We start from the raw sequence: 19,886 nt of genomic DNA, 5'->3' as shown, positions 1-19,886 counted from the left end.
GAGTTCTCTATCCCCTTATAATTGATATCAAACGCATAGTAGGCTCTATGCAGTATCTTATATTGCATCTCTCTCACTCCTCAAAAATGATAATTTTCCTAACCCGAGTTAACCCTTCGAGTAACAGACCAATTCCTTCAATTCCTGGGAAATCTTTTTCCCATCTACACTAGTGAACATTTTTCTTAGAACCTTCCAATAGCCCTTGTCCCTAATCCAATTATATACATCTGATAGAATAGTTGGGGGTAGTTGTATTTTAATGTTTATTGGGGGTAGAGGGGGTGGGTGAATGGGGGGTACTTGGCCCAGGGTGGGTGGTTAGGCCTATCGAGTGTGTAGCGGGAAGGGTTAACCCCTTCATTACCATAGTGGTTAGTGGGTAACTCCTCCCACAACCTTCAAGGGAAATGGGAATACCACAGAGGTCCTCAGGAAAGAGGGCTCCCGGGTGTGGGCAGATTGGCTCTAACCGGGGATTCGTATTAATATTCCTCTCACTGTATGAAATTGGCAGTTCCCAAACAGGCCAAAAGTATTGTGGTCACTTGCAAAGGACCAACCAGGATTCCCGAATGGGACTAGTGTAACCAGGGTAATACCGATAATGATCCTGAAGCAACAAAGGGGGGCTAGGTTAAGAGTGGGCACTAATGGAAGCCCCGTATTTATGTACGTCTCTTATAAAACCAGTACAGCCTTGTCAGGTGCGTGGGAACAGCCTCTGTGCCTGGGGACACGAATAAAAGACTGTTGTACTACAAAAGTTCCTGGCGACCATTACTTTCTATCCTTGCTGCCTCATCGCCCAGCCATCTGAATCCAGCACCCTGAGTCAAGGTAACCCATACGGGGAGCCAAACACTGTACACCGATGTAATCTCCTTTGAAGCCGGGAGGGTTACATTTAATACATTTAAAGATGAATGAATACTGCTGAGTATACTTATGGAAGCGAGAGATATCACAGCAGATGTGTTCAGTTTATTAAGAAAAGCTGCTGGTTAATTATAAATATGAGAGCTAATTTAAATAAGACATTAAAATGCATTTTTCATTTGCAAAACATTCAATAATTGCAAAGCAGTATATAATCCATTTGAGGCTTTTTGTTTTCCACGCTGGGAAATGGGAAAAAGTGTGAATGTAAATCAGTAGTTGGAAGTAGGTTTTTCTACAGTAAAAATAAGCAGTTACTAAATACGCCCTGTATTACATATTACCAAACTCTTCATACCCAGCTTTGCATGTCATTGCAGGCCCCTGCGAGTGCTAAGGGGTTAATATTTTGGTTGATATGAGTGATCCTTAAGGATAAGTGTAATGCTTTGGCGTGAACACAATTTGACTTTTTACTGTACCTGCCAATCTACACCAGATCTACGTGTGAGTGTGAATTTGAGGATGGACTTTTTTAAGTCACAGTTGCAAATGGGACTGGATATCTCACACACACCAGATTCTGGAGTAAGCTGGTAGGCACGGTTGACACTCCTTGCAAATATCAGCAGCCAATCCATGCCAGCGCATCCTCGTAGAACACAGGGTGTCTCGTCACAATTAGTTTTCACATTTGCCAATAAGAATGAGATACAACAGAGATTTTACAGAAATGTTTTATTTGCAATGTCACACAACAGGAAATTAGGTGAGAGTAAGTGATCTTCAGTGATATACTTTGAAACTCTTGTCGCTGCAGGGGTTTAACTGAGTACTGCAGAAGAAGATTTAGCGGGGGCAGCTGAAACGCAGGTTTAATAGCAGAAGCTGATGCCGCCGATGGTGATGATGCTCCCAGTGTGACAGATATCTGGGAAAAAATCTGTATCTGTAGGGGGGGAGGGGCTAAGATTAGTCAGCGTTCATGACAACAAGCAAGCTAAATATGGCAGTGCACACTGTACAATAAGGGCTGGAATGCTGCATAATAGTAAATAAAAAAATTGCAAACCTCCTGGTGAGGGAAAAAGATACTCCAACGCGGTTCGCGCCTCTCCTGGCGCTTTGCAAAGAGTTCATGATACGCTGCATTTCACATCATTTAAAACTATCCTACATTTTCTCACGTGCTCTTACACCAGTTTTATCAAACTCAGTCACAGATTAAGGCACCCGAGTGGGCATTAACCCATAATGGAGCTTGATGAATCTGGGGGATAATAGTCTTTTGACACTATCTGATTTTGATTGATTGAACTTGTATAGTATAGATGTGCTACAAGCTATGATACCTTTTAGGCTCCTATTGAATATGCAGTGAACTTGCTTTCCAGTGCTGGAGAATAAATCAGCTTTGTTCATATTAATAGGACTTCAATCTTCTCCAGCATGGGGAAAGCAGCGTAACAGCATACTTAATAAGTGTCTTCATGGACTAATGTTAGAGAATAATGTACAGAGCTTTTCAACCCTCACAGTTCTCTTCTTCATGTGTACAGAGGTTTCCAAACCTCATTATGTCAATTTACAAACTACCACCTCTGTTCATACATGGCTACATTGACCATCTGGCTCCATACTACAAAGGATAGGGTTGTCCTGGCTTTGCTGCACTCATTTGCTATACATTTCCCCATTGGACATTCAACTAGAATGTTAATCTGGGCCCAGCAGGTAACCAAATGTTCATTTGAATAATAATGCTCCTTAAATAGCATGGGTTGGGTAACCTGATAACAGACCTGAGATGCGTTGGCTTTACAACTCACCTTGCACCTCCTCAACGGTATAGGACGGGATGCCTTTGCACAGAGCCTCGATATGTACACCGTACACTCCAATATTGGCGATGGGAACCTGGTTCGGGGAATACTTGAACAAGCGCGGAGTGGTAGAAGGCTAAAGAAAAGCAAAATGAATAGAGTATGTGTGTTGCACCAACAGCCGCCATTCCAGATGAGTATCTGGAGTGTTCCCCATGAAGATAAATTGTGGGAGCTATTTACCAACGCATGCCATGGTGATGCATTGTAGTGTGTCACACATTATGATGACCCCTCACCTGCTCCTGCTGTGTCACTTTGCTGAGTTCCGCCAGGCTAGGGAACACAGCTTTGTTCATCTTTGACACCACACAGATCTTCTTCCCAAACAGTCTGGTTGCAAAAAGGCCCTCAAGTAGGAAAGATTTTTTTTTAAATAGTTTAATTTGACATTTAAAAACAAAACGACAAAAACTTTGCTCCCGTACAGTACATTTTTACTGATTCCAAAACGTAGCAGATTTGCCCTGCACACATTTCATTATTTCTGTAGGAGTGCTGTGCGGATTTGACATTATCTGCAAATCAGACTAAATCACAGTACCATTTAATCCCCTTTTTTTCTTTAATGTTACATAAAAGGCTGCATGCTTTTATAGAAACATAGACGTTGACGGCAGATAAGAATCACTTAGCCCACGCAGTCTGCCCATTATCCTGTCCGTTGTGAAACCTCAGACAGTTATATCCTTTGGTTTCTTTCATATTTCAGAATTATGCCGCATTAAATACATTAAAAAGATCTAGTTAGTTAAAGACTGTGCTTTACTAGAAAACAAACGTTACGTTTTTTTTCTTCACTTTTTTGCATTGTAATAGCATTGTGTAGGCTCTCTCCCGTACCGTGCCAAATCTCTCAATATACACAGCGCTGTACACTCTTTTATACTGTAGGCATAATAGGAGTTCATTTTTAAAACCTCAGTTGCAAAACATGGATCAAAACCAGCGCAAAATCGTTGCATGAAACTAATCAAAGGAAAAAAATCCATTGTATTAGTAAACAGACCCCAGTGCCTGACCCCAAGAGCTTACGGTCTAAATGCAGTGCCTGACTGGAAGATGACGTGACTTTTCCATGGTCAAATTATTCTATGGCTTAGATTGCAAATAGAAATATCACTTGCGAGCACATTCACATCTCAGACAGGTCAGCAACTCCCCATTATCTCTCAGCAAACAGCTTCCACTGCAGCAAGGGATTATGGGAAATGACATGCAAATGAGCACATAGTGTAACATTTTAATTAATGTCCATTTTAACATGGACATTGGCTTGGATTCAAACCAGGTTATTGTAAATCTAGTTTGGCACAAGACTGAGCCATTGGCACAGTATCACTGCGTCTCTTGTGCTGTATTACATCAGAGCGGAATAATTCTTCCCAACACTCACTCTGCCATAGTCGCAGACGGAATCCCAGGAGTCCCAACCATTGAGGTTATTTACGTTGGCCACATTATTTTGGTTGTTGATGTTCACAGTCTGGTGGACGTTGCTCCCTATGTTTCCCTTATTGCCAATATTGACATTCTGTGGAGGAACATGGCAAGGTTAGAAGTGATTTAGTGCAGTGTAGAAGCTGTATTGAGGCAGAAGTGTTATTATTTTTTTCCGTTTGTCATAGGTTTGAATGGGCTGATAGATATAATAATGTGTACAGAGCATCAGAACCTCACAGGTCTCTTCTTCAAGGGCACTGAAGGGTCATATGAGTTTTGAAAGCTCAGAATACTGGAAAATATTCTCTTTCGTTTATTAAAGGTGTGACATCCTACAGTGAAGGCTCTAACAGGGAATGCTTTCTGTGGATTACACAGACGGACAACTGCACATTTTAAATAATGGAATAGGAGATTCAGTGTTATTCCATTACCCATAGATGTTAGGAAACATCACGTTCTCTGAGCAGCATCTCTCACTAAGGCAGGTATTTTCCATTACTTTGATTATATATCACTATTGTTCATTTCACTCGTGTGACACATATATATGCACTTTATTTGAATCAAACAACTATTTGCACTGATATTTTATTACTTATTCACATTTTAAATTATAATAGCATAAATAAACTTGACTCTTACGTCATCAGCGAGAGATTGAGTCAGCAGAACTCCGAGGAGAGAAGCGATGATAATCTGAAATGGAAAGAGACGCAAACCGAACAATCATCAGATAATCTGGTAAATAGAATAGAAAGGGTCCCGAGGGAAAAGCAGGAGCACAGCTACTCAAACACTGGCGTAGGCAGGGTACAAAATAATTAAAGTTTATTGGCTAAAAAACAAATAGATGGGTAGTCCTGGCAGATACTCTGACGCGTTTCACGCACAGGGCGCTTTGTCAAAGAGCACCCTGTGCGTGAAACGCGTCAGAGTATCTGCCAGGACTACCCATGTACTTGGTTTTTAGCTAATAAACTTTTTTTATTTTGTATCCTGCCTACGCCAGTGTTTGAGTAGCTGTGCTCCTGCTTTTCCCTCGGGACCCTTTCTATTCTATTGCGCATGTGCATGGAAGCACGCTGTGTTGAAGAGCTATACACAGTATTCATGGGCTGCGCCGCTTAGATGGCGCGGTGTTATTACATCAGTGAAGCCGGGCAGTGTCAGCTGTTTGTGGGTGTTCCAGTCGCCATCGCATCGCACACATAGTGCTAGAGTGACGCAGACGGAGCCCAGATCGGAGGGACTAACAGCCATCAGCGGAGTTCATAGGAGACATCTATATGCTATACCACCTCCTCCTCTCCTCAAACGCTGCACTTACTGTTTGGAGCTGCGGATTCTCCAGGACTTCACCTTCCTTCTCCTACTCTCTCAGGACTCCAAAGGTCAACTGTGAGTACCTTACAGGCTAACTACTGGTGCTATTCGTGATAGCCAGTTGCCTTTTGCTCTTTTTAATTTAATAGTAGAGAGAGAAGGAAGTGCGTATATATATATACCTTTGATCATATGGTTATACACAATTGACATTACTATAAGCTCTTCAATGCTCAAAGTTTACAACTACATGTTGTCATCGAGCTCCGATATATTTCTCCAGGACGGACATCAGTCCTGGATATATACTCTAATCAGGTAAATAGAAATGTAGAGCTCATGAGGAGATGTTTGCAAATTTGGGGGGGGGGGTACTCAAAAAAATGAGATACTGCCGTTCAGGACATTATCATACGGAAAAACTCCCATTGACTTCAAACCCCTCTTCCGAAATCTTTTTATATCTTTTCTGAATTCCTTTATTGCATTCACATCTATAAAATCTACTGGGAGGCTGTACCATGCAATCACTGCCCTTTTACAGTAACAAATGGAACCTCATGTTGGAGAACACTTACCAAGCAATGGGGTTACCTAGGCCCAGTATATAGAAAATGACATATACTCACATTTTATTCATGTGGCAGCAGTAATACAGTACTTACCAGAGTTTTCATTTTGTATGCCTCTCCACGGAAAAAGCAAAGAATTAAATGGCAGGTACAGACCATTTTACCGCCTGCTTTATATACACGGGAGACATGTGGTTGAATAAACATGCAAACTTTCACATTTTATTTTGGAACTAATCCATATCTTGAAGAAAGAGACATATTGTGGCTTTTATCTTTGTTGGCCAACAGATATGGCATTTCCTGTGCTGGAAGTGCATTCATTGTGGCACATTTAGTGTAAAACAGGTGTGCATTGTTCAGCCAAACAAATCATTGGGCCTACGTAGAAAGGCAATTTTGATTTTAAATTCACGTTAAAAGAGGCATTTTTTTTATGGGGCATGTAGTAGTAGCTGCAAATTGGGCATATACGTGTGCGGAAAGAGCCCTTTCTGATTGGATATGTACTGTAGGTTTTAATATTCTGTAAACCATTCTCGCATGTCCAAACCACGCTGGAAATGCTTTTATGGAAGCATTTTCATTCCGGCTGTACAAATTTGTGTGGGTTGACCAAAAAAGGCTCAAACGCACATTTTTTACCAACTAGCTGAATTCCAAGTAGCTTTGTTAACTGTAAAAGGCAAAAAAGCGTCTATTAACTTGCATCTTTTTCTGACTCCCCCTCCCTCAAGGGCAGTGAGATAGCCTCAATAGATGCGGATTTGCATCCTTTAAAGCTACACAAACTATTTCAGCACTGCAGAACATGACTTGACTTACTTTATATGTGTTATTAAGTATTCTCTTTGATTTTTTTGCCATTCTACACTACAGTGGAACTGATGATGTACAGTATATTGTAGAAATCATTTGGACCTGTATAGAAATATCAATACACAACAAAACATTACATAGAAATAGGGGAGTAGCAAGACATTGCCGGGTCCCTGAGCAAAATTGTCTTATTGCGGTGGCCACGCATGCGCAAATGGCACTTGCCAACTGCACAAGTAGAGCTTACAATGTTTTTGAGGGGGAGTTTGGGGGAGGGGGCTGATAAAGTTACTGTCCAAGGTCACAAGGAGGTGCAACCAGGATCTGAACCAGGCTTACCTTTGGTGTAATTGTTTTTAGAGTTAGGGTTACTCATTGAGCCACTCCAATGTGCCATAGAATGATGATATCCCCCGTGGACTCATTAAAGGGTTCATTGCGTAAACTAAACCCTGCATGTATGTGCCAACATGGAACACTAATGTACAACTGACATGAGACTTTTGACCTTCTGTAGATGTTCATTAACACCCAACCAAAGCGGAAAAATATTATGGTTAAATATCTGTGCATACATGAATATTGATGTTTGCTATACTGCATGTTGCAGGAAGAAGATTTTTCAGACCACATCCTTCTACATACATTGGACGCTCTAATTATATGTAAGGGCAAAAAATGTTGCTTGTTCATTTTTTAGGTTTTAAAAGGAAAATGTGTACATTTTGCTTAATGCTACTCATTTAGGACAATATACAGACAGATTTCTCCACAATGGTAGGGGACAAATTCATCTTAAACATGTCATGGTGATGGTTGTCATCTACAGTACATGTTACTCACATATTTTTGTACACATTGTGGGAGTGACTTGTTATGTTGAGGAACTAAGAATAATGTATGTGGATAAACATTCAAACACCAAATGTTGCCTTAAACGTTTATTATGATCTGCTTACTGAGCCTGCTGTTTTTGCTGCTACAACTGGAGGTTCAAAACTTAGAACTTTTTTTTTTTGAGGAGAGGAAAAAGTCAAGAGTCAGGCTTGATTAGGCTGGCTCCAGAGGGCTCGCGGTACTCATGCGGGCCCAGAAAGTTAGGCTGCTTCCCCCTCTCGAGCGGTTCAGGCTTCTTCTGTTGGGCTCTCATGGAGCCCGCGATCTCCCAGGTCGGGCGCGTACATCTGGGTGGGGTCACTTCCTCCGCTGTGGCTCCTGGTTCCAGACCTAGGCCCTCCAGGAACACAGCCCCCCCCCCCGCTGGGTCTCTCAGCATGTGAGCTATGCCTCTCTTGATCACCAGGAGGTGAAAAGGGAAGGCCCATCTATATCTGAGCCCCCGATCCCTCAGCACCGCCGTCACGGTCTCAGGGCTTTTCTCCTTGCGAGGGTGGTCGGGGACAGGTCCTGATTGTCACACTGTGCAGCCCGCAGACCAGACCAGTCCCCTGTACTGAGGTGGGATGTAGAGTATACGCACCGACAGCAGAGGGGGCATGTCCGGGATGTGGCGTAGTAGCGTGGCCAGGCCTAGAAGTAGATAAAGAATGGTCAAGTACTTGCAGAGTCCGAGAAGATAGAAAGTTCCGTAGTCAAAATCCGTAGCAGAGTCCGAGGGTCTTAGAGGTTAGAGTAGTCAGTAGGAAAGCTGAGTTCAGGAGCCAGAGGATGTATTCAGACGAGCCAGGTCAATAGCTGTAGGGAATAAACACAAAGAGAGCACGACACAGGTTCCAGGCAACACAGGTAGCAAGGAGCTATGCAGAGCAAGGAAGTGAAGGCAAAGCAGGATATTTAAAGCGACAGTGACCAATCCGGACGAGGGGCATGGCGGAGGCGTGTCGAGGAGCTGCTCGTGAGTGGATGAGAGACCAGGAAGTAGTAGAGCACAGCTGAGAGTCTGTAACACCAGTGCCAGAATCGAAGATGGCGGCGGCAGAGTTCAAGTTATGCGCTGGGCGGCAGCATGGGTAGCGACGGGGGGCAGCAGCAGCTGCAGTACTGGTAGTGGGTAAGGAGGGGTCATGCCACAAGGGACATGGTCCCCGATTCCTTTCACTGATAGACCCAAGTTGGATTCCCTCAAAGGTAAGGTTCCCGGTTCCTCTCACCGCTGAGTGGAAGGCTTTTTTACTTTGAAGAAGTGGAATCAAATGATGACATCTCGCGGAGGCTCTGATGGACCCGGGCGGGGACTGAGGGCCCGATGGCAGTGGTCGAGCAGTAGATCGGCTTCACTCCTCTCCGGCAGCATGGTCGTCAGTCATCTTGAGATGAATGCCTCTGGCTCCAGTTGCGACTTTTGTAGGCTCCTCACTCTTAGATTGTTCCGCAGCTCTCGGTTTTCCATGTCCTCGTGCTGGTATAACAGGTCATCCCCACGGTCTCTTAATTCTTCGGTCACTTTGACCCAGTCTTCTTGACTCCTGATCGTTTCGTCATGTTTCCTTTCTATCGTGTCAGTTCTCTCCCTCAGTGACGACACTTCCTTTTTCACTCAGGTTCCCGTAGAGTTCAAGGAAGTCTTGCTTGGGGATTTGGCTGTACAGTAGTTTGGGGGTTCCGGCATTCCCTGGACCACCTGTTCCTTGTTCGAGCTGCCGTCGGGGGTTAGCCCTGTGGCCCTCGCTGAGTGCGTGTCCCCCTGCTTCTTCAAGTAGGAGCCCTGGGCACTCGGGCAATTTTTTTTTTGAGGAGGCTGTTTTGGAGACACCCTAGGTGCTAAAGGTAAAGTTCAGAGTAGTTTGGTACAGCTTTGGTTGTGTGAATCTTGCTTAAAATCCACAAGTGATATTCTTTATTGGCTATATGCTAAAACGGTGGAGGTTTTTTGTCACCTTTTCCACCCACCGTAACTTAAAATGTGTGTATGTACTGAATGTATGTATATATATATATATATATATAAAATGTACACATCTTCCTTTTAAAACTTAAAAAGGGGAACAAGAAGTGGTGCCTACCTATATCTAACTCGCATGAGTGAGGTCAATTGATATGTAGTGGTATGGATGACTATGCTGTTCAGGACTAAAAGATAAATGTAATAAAAAATGAATAAAATAAACACACAAAAAATGTCCAGATATAAAAAGAAATACAATACAAATCAATGTCCAGTTCCACAACACTGTCCAACTGAGACTTGCAGCCTGAGAAAAGGGGAACACCACTCCCTCCAGGATATCTACAAGAAAAAAAAGGCGCACTCATTGCGTAGTATGATTACAAAATGTATGTGGAACTGGATAAGTAAAAATGCACATTCACAAACATAACAGGAAATAAAGCATGTATGAGTAATACTCAATCGCCAGCCGATGTACAGGATACCAGCATATCCTTATGATGACCGTCTGAAGTAGACTGGAAGCGGCAGCTCCTGCAGTGCACTCCATATACCGGATATGGTGGTGTGTGAAGAGCGTCTCTGCACTCCCAACCCTCCGTCGCTGTAATGAGTCTCTAGTGATGGTATCACGAGACACTGGTGATGACACTGGGTTCTCCGGATAAGCTATAGGCAGCCCCTACAGGGACTTACTGCTTACGGCTGCACTCAATGAATAATATATGGCTGGCTATCGTGCCCGTAAGTGGGATAGCGTGTATAAATAATAAAACTGGACAAGTACAAGTCCACGAAACACACCCTACACATTTCGTCTTCAAAAGACTTATTTTGAAGACGAAACATATATATATGTGTGTAGCCCCTGCTGTAAATATATGTACACTGTGTAGAATACAGAATTCATCTGCTCCACCTATCACATGGTAAGATTAGGAATAAGCAACACTGACCCTAATCTACTTGGCAATACATTGATAGAAATGTCCCAGAACTGCTCCAAGAAATAACTGATGCTACCAAAATTGCGCACATATAAAGCCTACAGTAAATTCAAAAAATGTCAATGGATAAATGATTCCATAAATGCACTCCTGTTCAGCGTCCCACTGCTAGAAACATAAAGTGGTGTGAAAGCACTAGTACTGTGTGCTTGTGACTATCCCACGGGACGGGGCTAGAATGTGGTAGGGAGGATATAGAACCTCGGTGCAGCCGTGTCCCCTGTAAGGAAACTATAAGCGGCTTTTAAATCACCGCAATCCTCCGCCACTGCCCTCACATACCCGGTGTCACACACAGCAATATACCCCAATGAGGGTCCAGACTCCACGCCGAGTCCAGACTCCAACGCTGATGTCAGGCTCCCCTGATCCGGAAGTGCAGTGACGCGTGCTCCAGCCAAGGTAAGGTAAACAAGAATAGGGTAATCAGGCACTGCTGCCGTCGGGGAATAAAAATGGAAATCCCACGCAATCAGTTAAAAAGGCTGTTTACACCAAAAAATGTACTGCTACAGAGAAAACTCTGACGTGTTTCGTCCGCAGGTAGGGACTTTGTTGCCTTGTTCTAGTTCTGCTTACCCATGTACCGACTCTGCCTGCCTTTTGAACCCTCGCTCTCTGAAACCCCGACCTTGGCTTGAACTTTGACCATCCGTATCTCTCCTGCCCTGACTCTTGGCTCTGGACTCCGACCATCTGCTCTTCTCCAGTTCTGACCTTGGCAATAGTACCTCACATACTCTGGACCACCCTCGCATCGGACCCGGCAAGTATACGTTTATTCTGATTTCTCCTGTCCTAGACTGGGCCAGCAAGACTACTCTACATTCCGAACGGGGTCCCTGTTTCTGTGACTGGTTGCTATCTATCCCCATCTCAGCACAGGGGTCTCGTCTAGTTTGTGGCGAGCACAGTGTAACATTATGATCAGCCAAACATTATGCTCAGCTCCACAAATATAGACCCCGCTGGGGTGGGTGATATGGTGGCATCTCATGCCGCTATGTTCTCCAAGCTTGAGAAGTATTTAGAACAGTCTGACCTTCATATGGACGCACCACAGAAAGACCTCTAGACCCTCTCTGTCCAAGTACAGCAGGCTAATCCTCACACCTTTCTTCCACCTTCGCTTACTCCTCCGGTTAAACCCTGCTCTTCTTACCCGCGACTTCCTGCACCCAATCGGTACTCCGGAGATCCTTTAGAATGTCGTGGGTTCCTCAATCAGTGCTTCATACAATTTGAGTTGACGCCTTCCCGGTTCCCTTCATCCAGGACCAAGGTAGCCTACATTGTCTCGCTGCTTACAAGTGACGCGTTGGCCTGGGCATCTCCCATCTAGGAGCAGAGAAGCGACCTCACACAAGACATTGGGCGATTCACAAAGTAGTTCCGGCGCGTCTTCAATACCCCGGGTCGGAAGATCACCGCAGCTTCGTCTCTTCTCTACATCTCGCAAGGAGACCGTCCAGTGGCTAGGTATGCCCTGGAGTTTCGAACAGTTGCTGCTGAGACAGTGTGGAACGACGAGGCCCTCTCTTCTGTTTACTGGCAGGGTCTTTCCGAACAGCTGAAGGACGAACTCGCTGCACATGAACGCCCAAGTGACCTAGAGGGACTCATTGCGATCTGTATTCGAGTGGACCAACGACTACAAGAGAAGAAGTCCGAGCGTTCTCTTCACTGTCAGGTAAAGCCCAGGACATCTCTTATTAATTCCTCCTTTCCAGAGGTTCCTGCGACTGACGCTCAGGAGCCTATGCAACTTGGTGGTAACAGGCTGTCCCCTTCTGAAAAACAGCGTTGCCGATCTTCTGGACTCTGCTTATACTGTGGTAATCCGGGTCATTTCGTTCCACAATGCCCCCTCAAGCCTGCACCCAAGTCGGGAAACGCCAGCTCCCATTGAGATCCAGAGGATTCTCCATGGGAACGCTCGCTAAATCCTCTACCATCAAGGAACAACTACCTAGCAGAATTTTGATCCCAGTCTCACTTTCGGTCCCTGGCCTCTCAGTCGCTGCATCTGCCTTCATCTATTCCGGTTCCGGAGGGAACTTTATTGATTACGAGTTCGCTAGGAAGAATAATATTCCGCTTGAGAGGAAGAGGATTCCGGTAGGACTTGAGGCCAAAGACGGACGCCCCCTGCAGCCGGTATTCATCGTCCTACAGACCGTCGAACTGTCTCTCCTGGTCGAGCAGATCCACAGTGAGAAGATATCCCTAGATGTTATCCATTCTCCATCGGCCGAGATCATTTTGGGTCTTCCATGGCTTCAACGCCATAATCCACACATTGACTGGGTCAAACCCAAATCCATATCCTGGGATCAGCAGTGCTCCACGACCTGCGGCACCCCATGGCAGTCTATTTGTAGTGTGAAGAATTCCGAGGAAGTAAAGTGTTCCTTACCCAACTGTTATTCATCCTTCAGAGACGTCTTTGACCCAGTCAAATCTGAGGTCCTTCCCCCCCACCAACACTTTGACTGTCCTATAGACCTCTTGCCTGGGTCCGTCCTTCCTAGAGGGCGATCATACCCCCTCTCCCTCCCAGAGACTAAAGCTATGTCGGATTACATCCGAGAGAATCTCCAGAAGGGGTTTATCAGAAAATCTTCCTCCCCCGCTGGGGTGGGCTTCTTCTTTGTCAAGAAAAAGGACGGTACCCTTCGTCCATGCATTGATTACTGTGGGTTAAACAAGATTACCATCAAAAACCGGTATCCCCTGCCTTTGATTTCCGAATTGTTCGATCGTCTCCAAGGGGCAACTATCTTCTCCAAATTGGAACTATGCGGTGCATACAACCTGGTAAGGATTCGACAAGGCGACGAATGGAAGACGCCTTTAATACCAGAGATGGGCACTACGAGTACCTAGTTATGCCGTTCTGCTTATGCAATGCCCCTGCGGTCTTCCAAGATTTCGTAAATGAAATATTCATGGATCTTCTCAATGTTTTTCTCATAGTGTATCTCGACGATATTCTGATCTTCTCAAAGAGTCTTCCCGAACACATTGCACAAGTCAAACAGGTACTACTACGCCTTCGTCAGAACCACCTCTACGCCAAGTTGGAGATGTGTCACTTTCACCAATCTTCTAGCACCTTCCTGGGGTACATCATCTCGGATTCCGGATTCGTGATGGATCCTTCAAAACTGAGATCCGTCTTGGACTGGCCGCTGCCCACCTCTCTCAAAGGCATTCAAAGGTTTCTCGGTTTTGCGAACTATTACAGATGATTTATTCGTAATTTCTCGTCCATTGTCACGCCCATCTCTGCCCTCACTAGGAAAGGAGCCGATGTCTCTTATTGGCCTCCCGCTGCTGTTCAAGCCTTTGACTTTCTGAAGAAATCTTTCGTCTCAGCACCGGTCCTGATCCATCCCAGTCCAAAACTTCCATTTACGCTGGAAGTGGACCCATCGGATGTTGGAGCCTGCACCATCCTTTCTCAAAGAAAGTCACCTTCTTCCGATTTATATCCCTGTGCATTTTTTTTTCAAAAAAAAATTCTCCAGCACAACAGAATTACACTGGCGACACACTTTATTCGAGCTCGGCTAGTCCCACGAATTCGGGTATACCCGGGTGTATTGAGGTTTGTGACTGTTTTCTGCCCGAGTGCATTGGGTTATTTTCCAAGCAGGTATTGAAGCATTTTATTCCCGCTGGCTGCAATACTGCACAGTATATATATATATACTGCATTACAATTCATGAATTTATGCCATCTGGTAGACACGCGAAGCATTGCAGCCTATTAAATCCTAATCATTATCATTTAACAGATCAGCCGCCCGTCAGCCAGGCATGAACCCAGGCTGGGAAGGCAAACACAACGGGGCTTGTCAGAGGTGAGGAGCGGCGCATTCCAGGTATCTGCCAGGTACATACTGGGTATTTGCTCGAATAAAGTGTGTCGGTGCAGTAGGACGTGGGCAACAGGGAGTTATTAGCCATTAAACTCGCATTGGAGGAATGGAGGCATCTCTTGGAGGGCACGGAGAGTCCAATAACCATTCTAATGGACCACAAAAACCTCATGTATTTGGAGAGCGCTCACCGGCTGGGAGCTTGTCAGGCCCGTTGGTCTATTTTCTTTTCCCGTTTTAATTATATCATTTCTTTCATTCCTGGGTCCAAAAATCAAAAGGCAGACACACTCTCTCGTCAATTCCTAAGCGAGGACAAAGCTGAGGCCAGAGCAGAGACCATACTTCCGTTCAAGTACATCATATCTGCCAACACTTTTGACGTATTGGATAAAATTCTCGTGGATCAGTCCAAGGTTCCGGAGGGTCTGGAGGTCCCAGACGGTTGTCTCTTCGCATCCCCCAAATAATGTAGGAAGATTCTGGAATGAGGCCACTCGTCGAAAACTGCGGGACATCCTGGCACCAAAAGAACTACGGACCTTATAGAACGGACCTTGTGGTGGCCCAACATGTGGAGGGACATCTGCGACTTCGTTAAGGCTTGCACCATTTGCGCTCGGAACAAGGTTCCCCGCTGTAGACCCCAAGGACTCTTACATTCACTACCCATCCCTGACCGCCCCTTGAACCATTTATCGATGGACTTTATTGTAGAGCTTCCTGTTTCCAAGGGCATGAATACTATATTGGTCATTATTGACTGCTTCTCCAAGCAGGCACATTTTGTTCCGCTCAGTGGTCTCCCAGATTCTCCTACCCTCGCGGACATCTTCACCAGGGAGATCTTCCGTCTTTAAGGAGTCCCATTGACCATCATCTCCGACAGAGGCTCCCAGTTCGTCTCCAGATTCTGGCGGGCCTTCTCAAGGAGACTGGGCATATCCTTGCACTTCTCTTCTCGATACCACCCCCAGACGAATGGGCAAACGGAGAGGACCAACCAGTCCCTAGAGCAGTATCTGTGCTGCTTTGTTTCAGAGACGATTGGGTGGATCTTCTCCCCTGGGCAGAATTCGCTCACAATTCTCTGCGGAATGAGTCTACGCAACTCTCTCCTTTCTTCGCAAACTACGGGTTCCATCTGGCATGTCTGCCCATCACTCGCTCTTGTTCGGGGGTTCTGGCAGCAGATAACCGGGTCCAGACCTTGCAGTCCTCTTGGACCAAAATTCAGGACAATTTAAAGAGAGCTGCAGCCAGGCTGAAGGCTCAAGCAGATCGCCACCGCCGGGAGATTTCGGAGTTCAATCCAGGAGACAAGGTGTGGCTCTCCTCCAAAAACATTCGCTTGAAAACTCCTACTCCCAAGCTTGCACCAAGATTTTTGGGTCCCTTCCAAATCCTGGAGAGAATAAACCCGGTGGCATATTGTCTAAAACTCCCAGCATCTATGAGAATACCGTCTGTATTTCACGTTTTCTTGTTGAAACCTGCCTACCACAGCTCCCGGTTTCCGGATCGTGTTCCCACACCACCTCCTCATCATCGTCTTGTACAGGGACAACAGGAGTACGAGATCCAGGCCATCATTGATTCCCGAATTTCCAGAAGGACCACTCAGTACCTCATCCATAGGAAGGGATATGCCCAGAGGAGCGTTCTTGGGTCTCGCACTACCAGATCCATGCTCCTGAACTCATCAAGAAGTTCCACCAGAGATACCCTCTGAAACCTCACTGGAATTGCCCGGAGGTCTCTCTTGAAGAGGGGGGTACTGTCAGGACTCGCGGATCCTCGCGCACGCACTTACCTCCGTTCCATCCTGACACCTGCTGGCAACCATCCGTGCTGTCCTCCTTCCTCACGCGCCTCTCCCCGCACGCGCAGAGCGCTCCCCACGGGAGCATCAGTCCCCGTTGACGCACTGCGCAGGCGCAGACCCCGCATCGCGAGATTGGAGGGAAAGGGTGAGACGCGTCACCGGCGTGTGACGCACACGCGCGATGCACGCGCAACACCCCCGAGCGATGAGTCAAGAGGAACTCCTTAGTTCCAGTACTGCCAGCTGTCTCTTACCTTCCAGCCTATCCCTGGTCTCCGCAAGGGTTACGTCTCCGCTCCACCCCCTGGGGTGATTGGTCATTGCCTGCTACTTATGCTCAGCTGTGCCACTGGCACTTCGGCTGAGCATAGACTCACGTTACCCTGTGTTTGCCTCTGCATCTCTTGCCTTGTTGCCTTGTTCTAGCTCTGCTTACCCGTGTACCGACTCTGCCTGCCTTTGGACCCCTCGCTCTCTGGAACCCCGACCTTGGTTTGAACTTTGACCCTCCGTATCTCTCCTGCCCTGACCCTTGGCTCTGGACTCCGACCATCCGCTCTTCTCCAGTTCTGACCTTGTCAATAGTACCTCACACACTCTGGACCCGGCAAGTATAGTTTGTGGCGAGCACAGCGTAACAGATTGGAGTTTTATTTTAAAATACCATATGTTGGGTTTGTAACAGCTCAGGACTTTTTCAGGGTTTGCGCTTGTCTACAAAGAGAGCTTAATTGGGGGGTTCTATCCGGTATGGCCCACATAAAAGGGCCAGAGGGTTTGTATATTACTGATAGAGTCTCGAGATAAGGGCAGTTGTCTTGCCAGACATGGGAATACAATATGGCCCTTGTGACAAGTTTCTAAACATCAGTCTTTTAGAGCTAGCTTCAAAGGCATTCTCTGACGGGGTTTATGGATGGCCAGGGGGCGTGGCTAAGAAAGTATTCAACCTAAGAGTGTGTTTATTAAAAATGAGAATATCATGTGACGTCATCTCCTCTACATAAAAGGAGTTACAAATCTGTAATCGTGTCATAGAGTGGGATGTTGTGACATAACACACCACAAGTTTAACAGATCCTGGGTGACTGATATTCCTTTGTCGCTCAGGTTTAGTGGTTAGATGGTAATCTTTAGTCTCGTAGCATCCGCCATGAGCGCCTGAATGTGACTCACGTGTGTGTAAGTATTAGTTAAGGAAAGTTATGAGTACATTTAGATATTGAAGAGGAGTTAAACGTCGTTTGTAAAAGGTTTTTTGTTTTACACTGTCATAAAACTGTTAATCTAACAGAAGATTTACTACGGGAGTGGGTTTATGCTGTTTCCATGAGGAAAGAATGTATTTAAGTAATAGCAATTTTAGAAAAATCAGAATTCACCAGAGGTGTATTTAGGACCAAATACGTGATATCTCATCTTCCTGCGCATTGACCTCTCTGGGAAAAAAACCTATGACATTTGGGTAATGTACTGTATAGGGATTTCTATTTAATGTTGTATCCTGGTTATTTTGAGAAACTGTTCTGCATTTATTGTAACTGTATGTTCTTGTTATCCTTTTTTCTGTGACCTAAGCACTGTTTTTGTATATATTAAAACAATTCATAAGTAATGCTTTGGACTCTGAATGAACTTTTGCACACTCTGGAGAGAGTATTTATGTTTTCGGACACATTTTGCTAGAATGGATTTTTTTGTGTGTTAAAGTGCATAGTTTTTTCTATAATACACAGGGACCTGGGACCCTGGCAAATATAAATTTCACATCTTATCCTTGATTTGCATAACTATCCCAGGTGGTGGTAGTGTATAGATATGATTGCAATTGACTAAGGGGTTAATATTAACTCATTAGAGGTACCTTTGTGATGGAGAAAGGTGAGTTGGCTAGAGTAGCCATGTGTATTAACCCTAATTGCTAATATCTAAGTCACATGCTATCTTGTGTGCTGTTCGTGACAGGTGCTATATTGGAACTGATTTAGGGGAGATGTTAACTCATTTGAGGGATCATTGTGAAGGTGAAGAGTGGGGAAGCTTGTGAGCTGTGTATTAACCCTTGTCCTGTAGAGGAGAAATTGTCCATTTAAAGAACCATTTTCGGAGGTGAAAAAGGTGACAAAGACACAGAGAAAGTCCAACTGTCGGTCTGAGACCAGACCTGAGAGAGTGAGTGCCAGTCTGAGATGCACACAGAGGGCCTCATTCAGAATGCCTCGATAAGGCCCTTATCGAGCACTTATCGACCAAAATGGCTACTTGTTTTCAGTAAGCCTCGATAAGTGCTCGATAACGGCCTGTGTCGATGCAAAATCTTATGATCAAAAGAAAATCGCCAATTGAGCGGCGATCAGCCGCTTATCGACCATTTTCGGAAGGATCATAAACTCGCGCAATTCTAGTACCCGCGAGTCAGCTGTCACCGCCTATCGCAGCCCTAAAATTCGATCTTCTCCCCAAATCCAATTCACCTCCAAATTTAGGTAAATTGGTGAGGAGATGCCTCGATGAGCTGCGATGTGTCGGGACTTAGAAAAAATCAGGCACTTTTCCTGCCTCGGATTGATGCCGGGGGTCTCCGGAGCTGATAGCCATTAATACCAGCACCGGAGCCCCCCGGCATGCATCCGATACAGGAAAAATGCATTTACAGCAACTTCATTACCTTAGCGGCTAACCGCTAAGGCAGTGAAGGGGTTAAACACCCATGCCAGGCTTACTGTGGCTAGCGAGGGTGGGTGAAGGGGGAATTTGGCCCTTAGTGGCTGTTTAGGCCTTGCGGGGGGGTTGCGGGGGGACTTAACCCCTTCATTACCTTAGCGGTTAATACCGCTAAGGTAATAAAGGGGTTAACCCAACCGCTACCTACCTGCAAGGTCTAGACACCCATCCTTAGGGCTAATACCCCCTTCACCCATCCGTGAGGCCTAAGCACCCACCCCGAACTGACTATACCCACCCTGTACCCATTGAGTAGTACAGTGGTACATCATACCCATATAATAATAATATGGGCATGATAAGCCTCTATAGCACTCAATGGGCACCCTAATTACAATACATTAATACACAAGACACACAATAATAAAACATAACTAAACTACAAAAAACCTCACTTCACTAAATAAAAACAGTAGCCAGCTAATCCAATCAATACAAGCAATAACAACATCAACAATTAATTAATTAAACCATTAACCAATCAAAACAATTAATTCCTAAACCAACTCAAAATGAATAGTAACACTAACCAATCAAACCAATTAATTACTACAACATTAATGAATTTAAACATTAAAATACAAAGAAATAAATTCAAACAATATCTGAAATAACCATAAAACGCATTAGCTAACATAATACAACATTAACTAAAAACGAACACCAATCGCAAACA

General features: G+C 45.1%; 1 protein-coding gene across 1 annotated transcript; it reads right to left on the bottom strand.

Moving 5' to 3' along the window:
* Window positions 1-1,602: 1,602 nt before the first annotated feature.
* LOC142495608 (gastrokine-1-like) lies at window positions 1,603-6,305 on the bottom strand. Its single transcript, XM_075601301.1, has 6 exons — window positions 6,197-6,305; window positions 4,851-4,904; window positions 4,159-4,296; window positions 3,002-3,112; window positions 2,709-2,838; window positions 1,603-1,828 (listed from the first exon to the last, which is right to left on the bottom strand). Exons 1-6 carry the CDS (start codon window positions 6,260-6,262, stop codon window positions 1,755-1,757), a joined length of 573 nt encoding a protein of 190 aa, XP_075457416.1. The 5' UTR covers window positions 6,263-6,305; the 3' UTR covers window positions 1,603-1,754.
* Window positions 6,306-19,886: the final 13,581 nt, after the last annotated feature.

The sequence above is a fragment of the Ascaphus truei genome, chromosome 5 (genome assembly GCF_040206685.1).
Source record: "Ascaphus truei isolate aAscTru1 chromosome 5, aAscTru1.hap1, whole genome shotgun sequence".
NCBI classification, from domain to species: Eukaryota; Metazoa; Chordata; class Amphibia; order Anura; family Ascaphidae; genus Ascaphus; species Ascaphus truei.
This window is presented reverse-complemented; position numbering and strand designations above follow the sequence as displayed.

What these genes read in the sequence shown, in the direction of transcription:
- LOC142495608 (XM_075601301.1), bottom strand. Translation starts at nt 6,262, where the DNA reads ATGGTCTGTACCTGCCATTTAATTCTTTGCTTTTTCCGTGGAGAGGCA. An exon ending in CATACAAAATGAAAACTCTG is followed by an intron (nt 4,905 to 6,196) that starts GTAAGTACTGTA and finishes TTTCCATTTCAG; the next exon opens with ATTATCATCGCTTCTCTCCT. An exon ending in TACCGTTGAGGAGGTGCAAG is followed by an intron (nt 1,829 to 2,708) that starts GTGAGTTGTAAA and finishes CCCCCCCTACAG; the next exon opens with ATACAGATTTTTTCCCAGAT.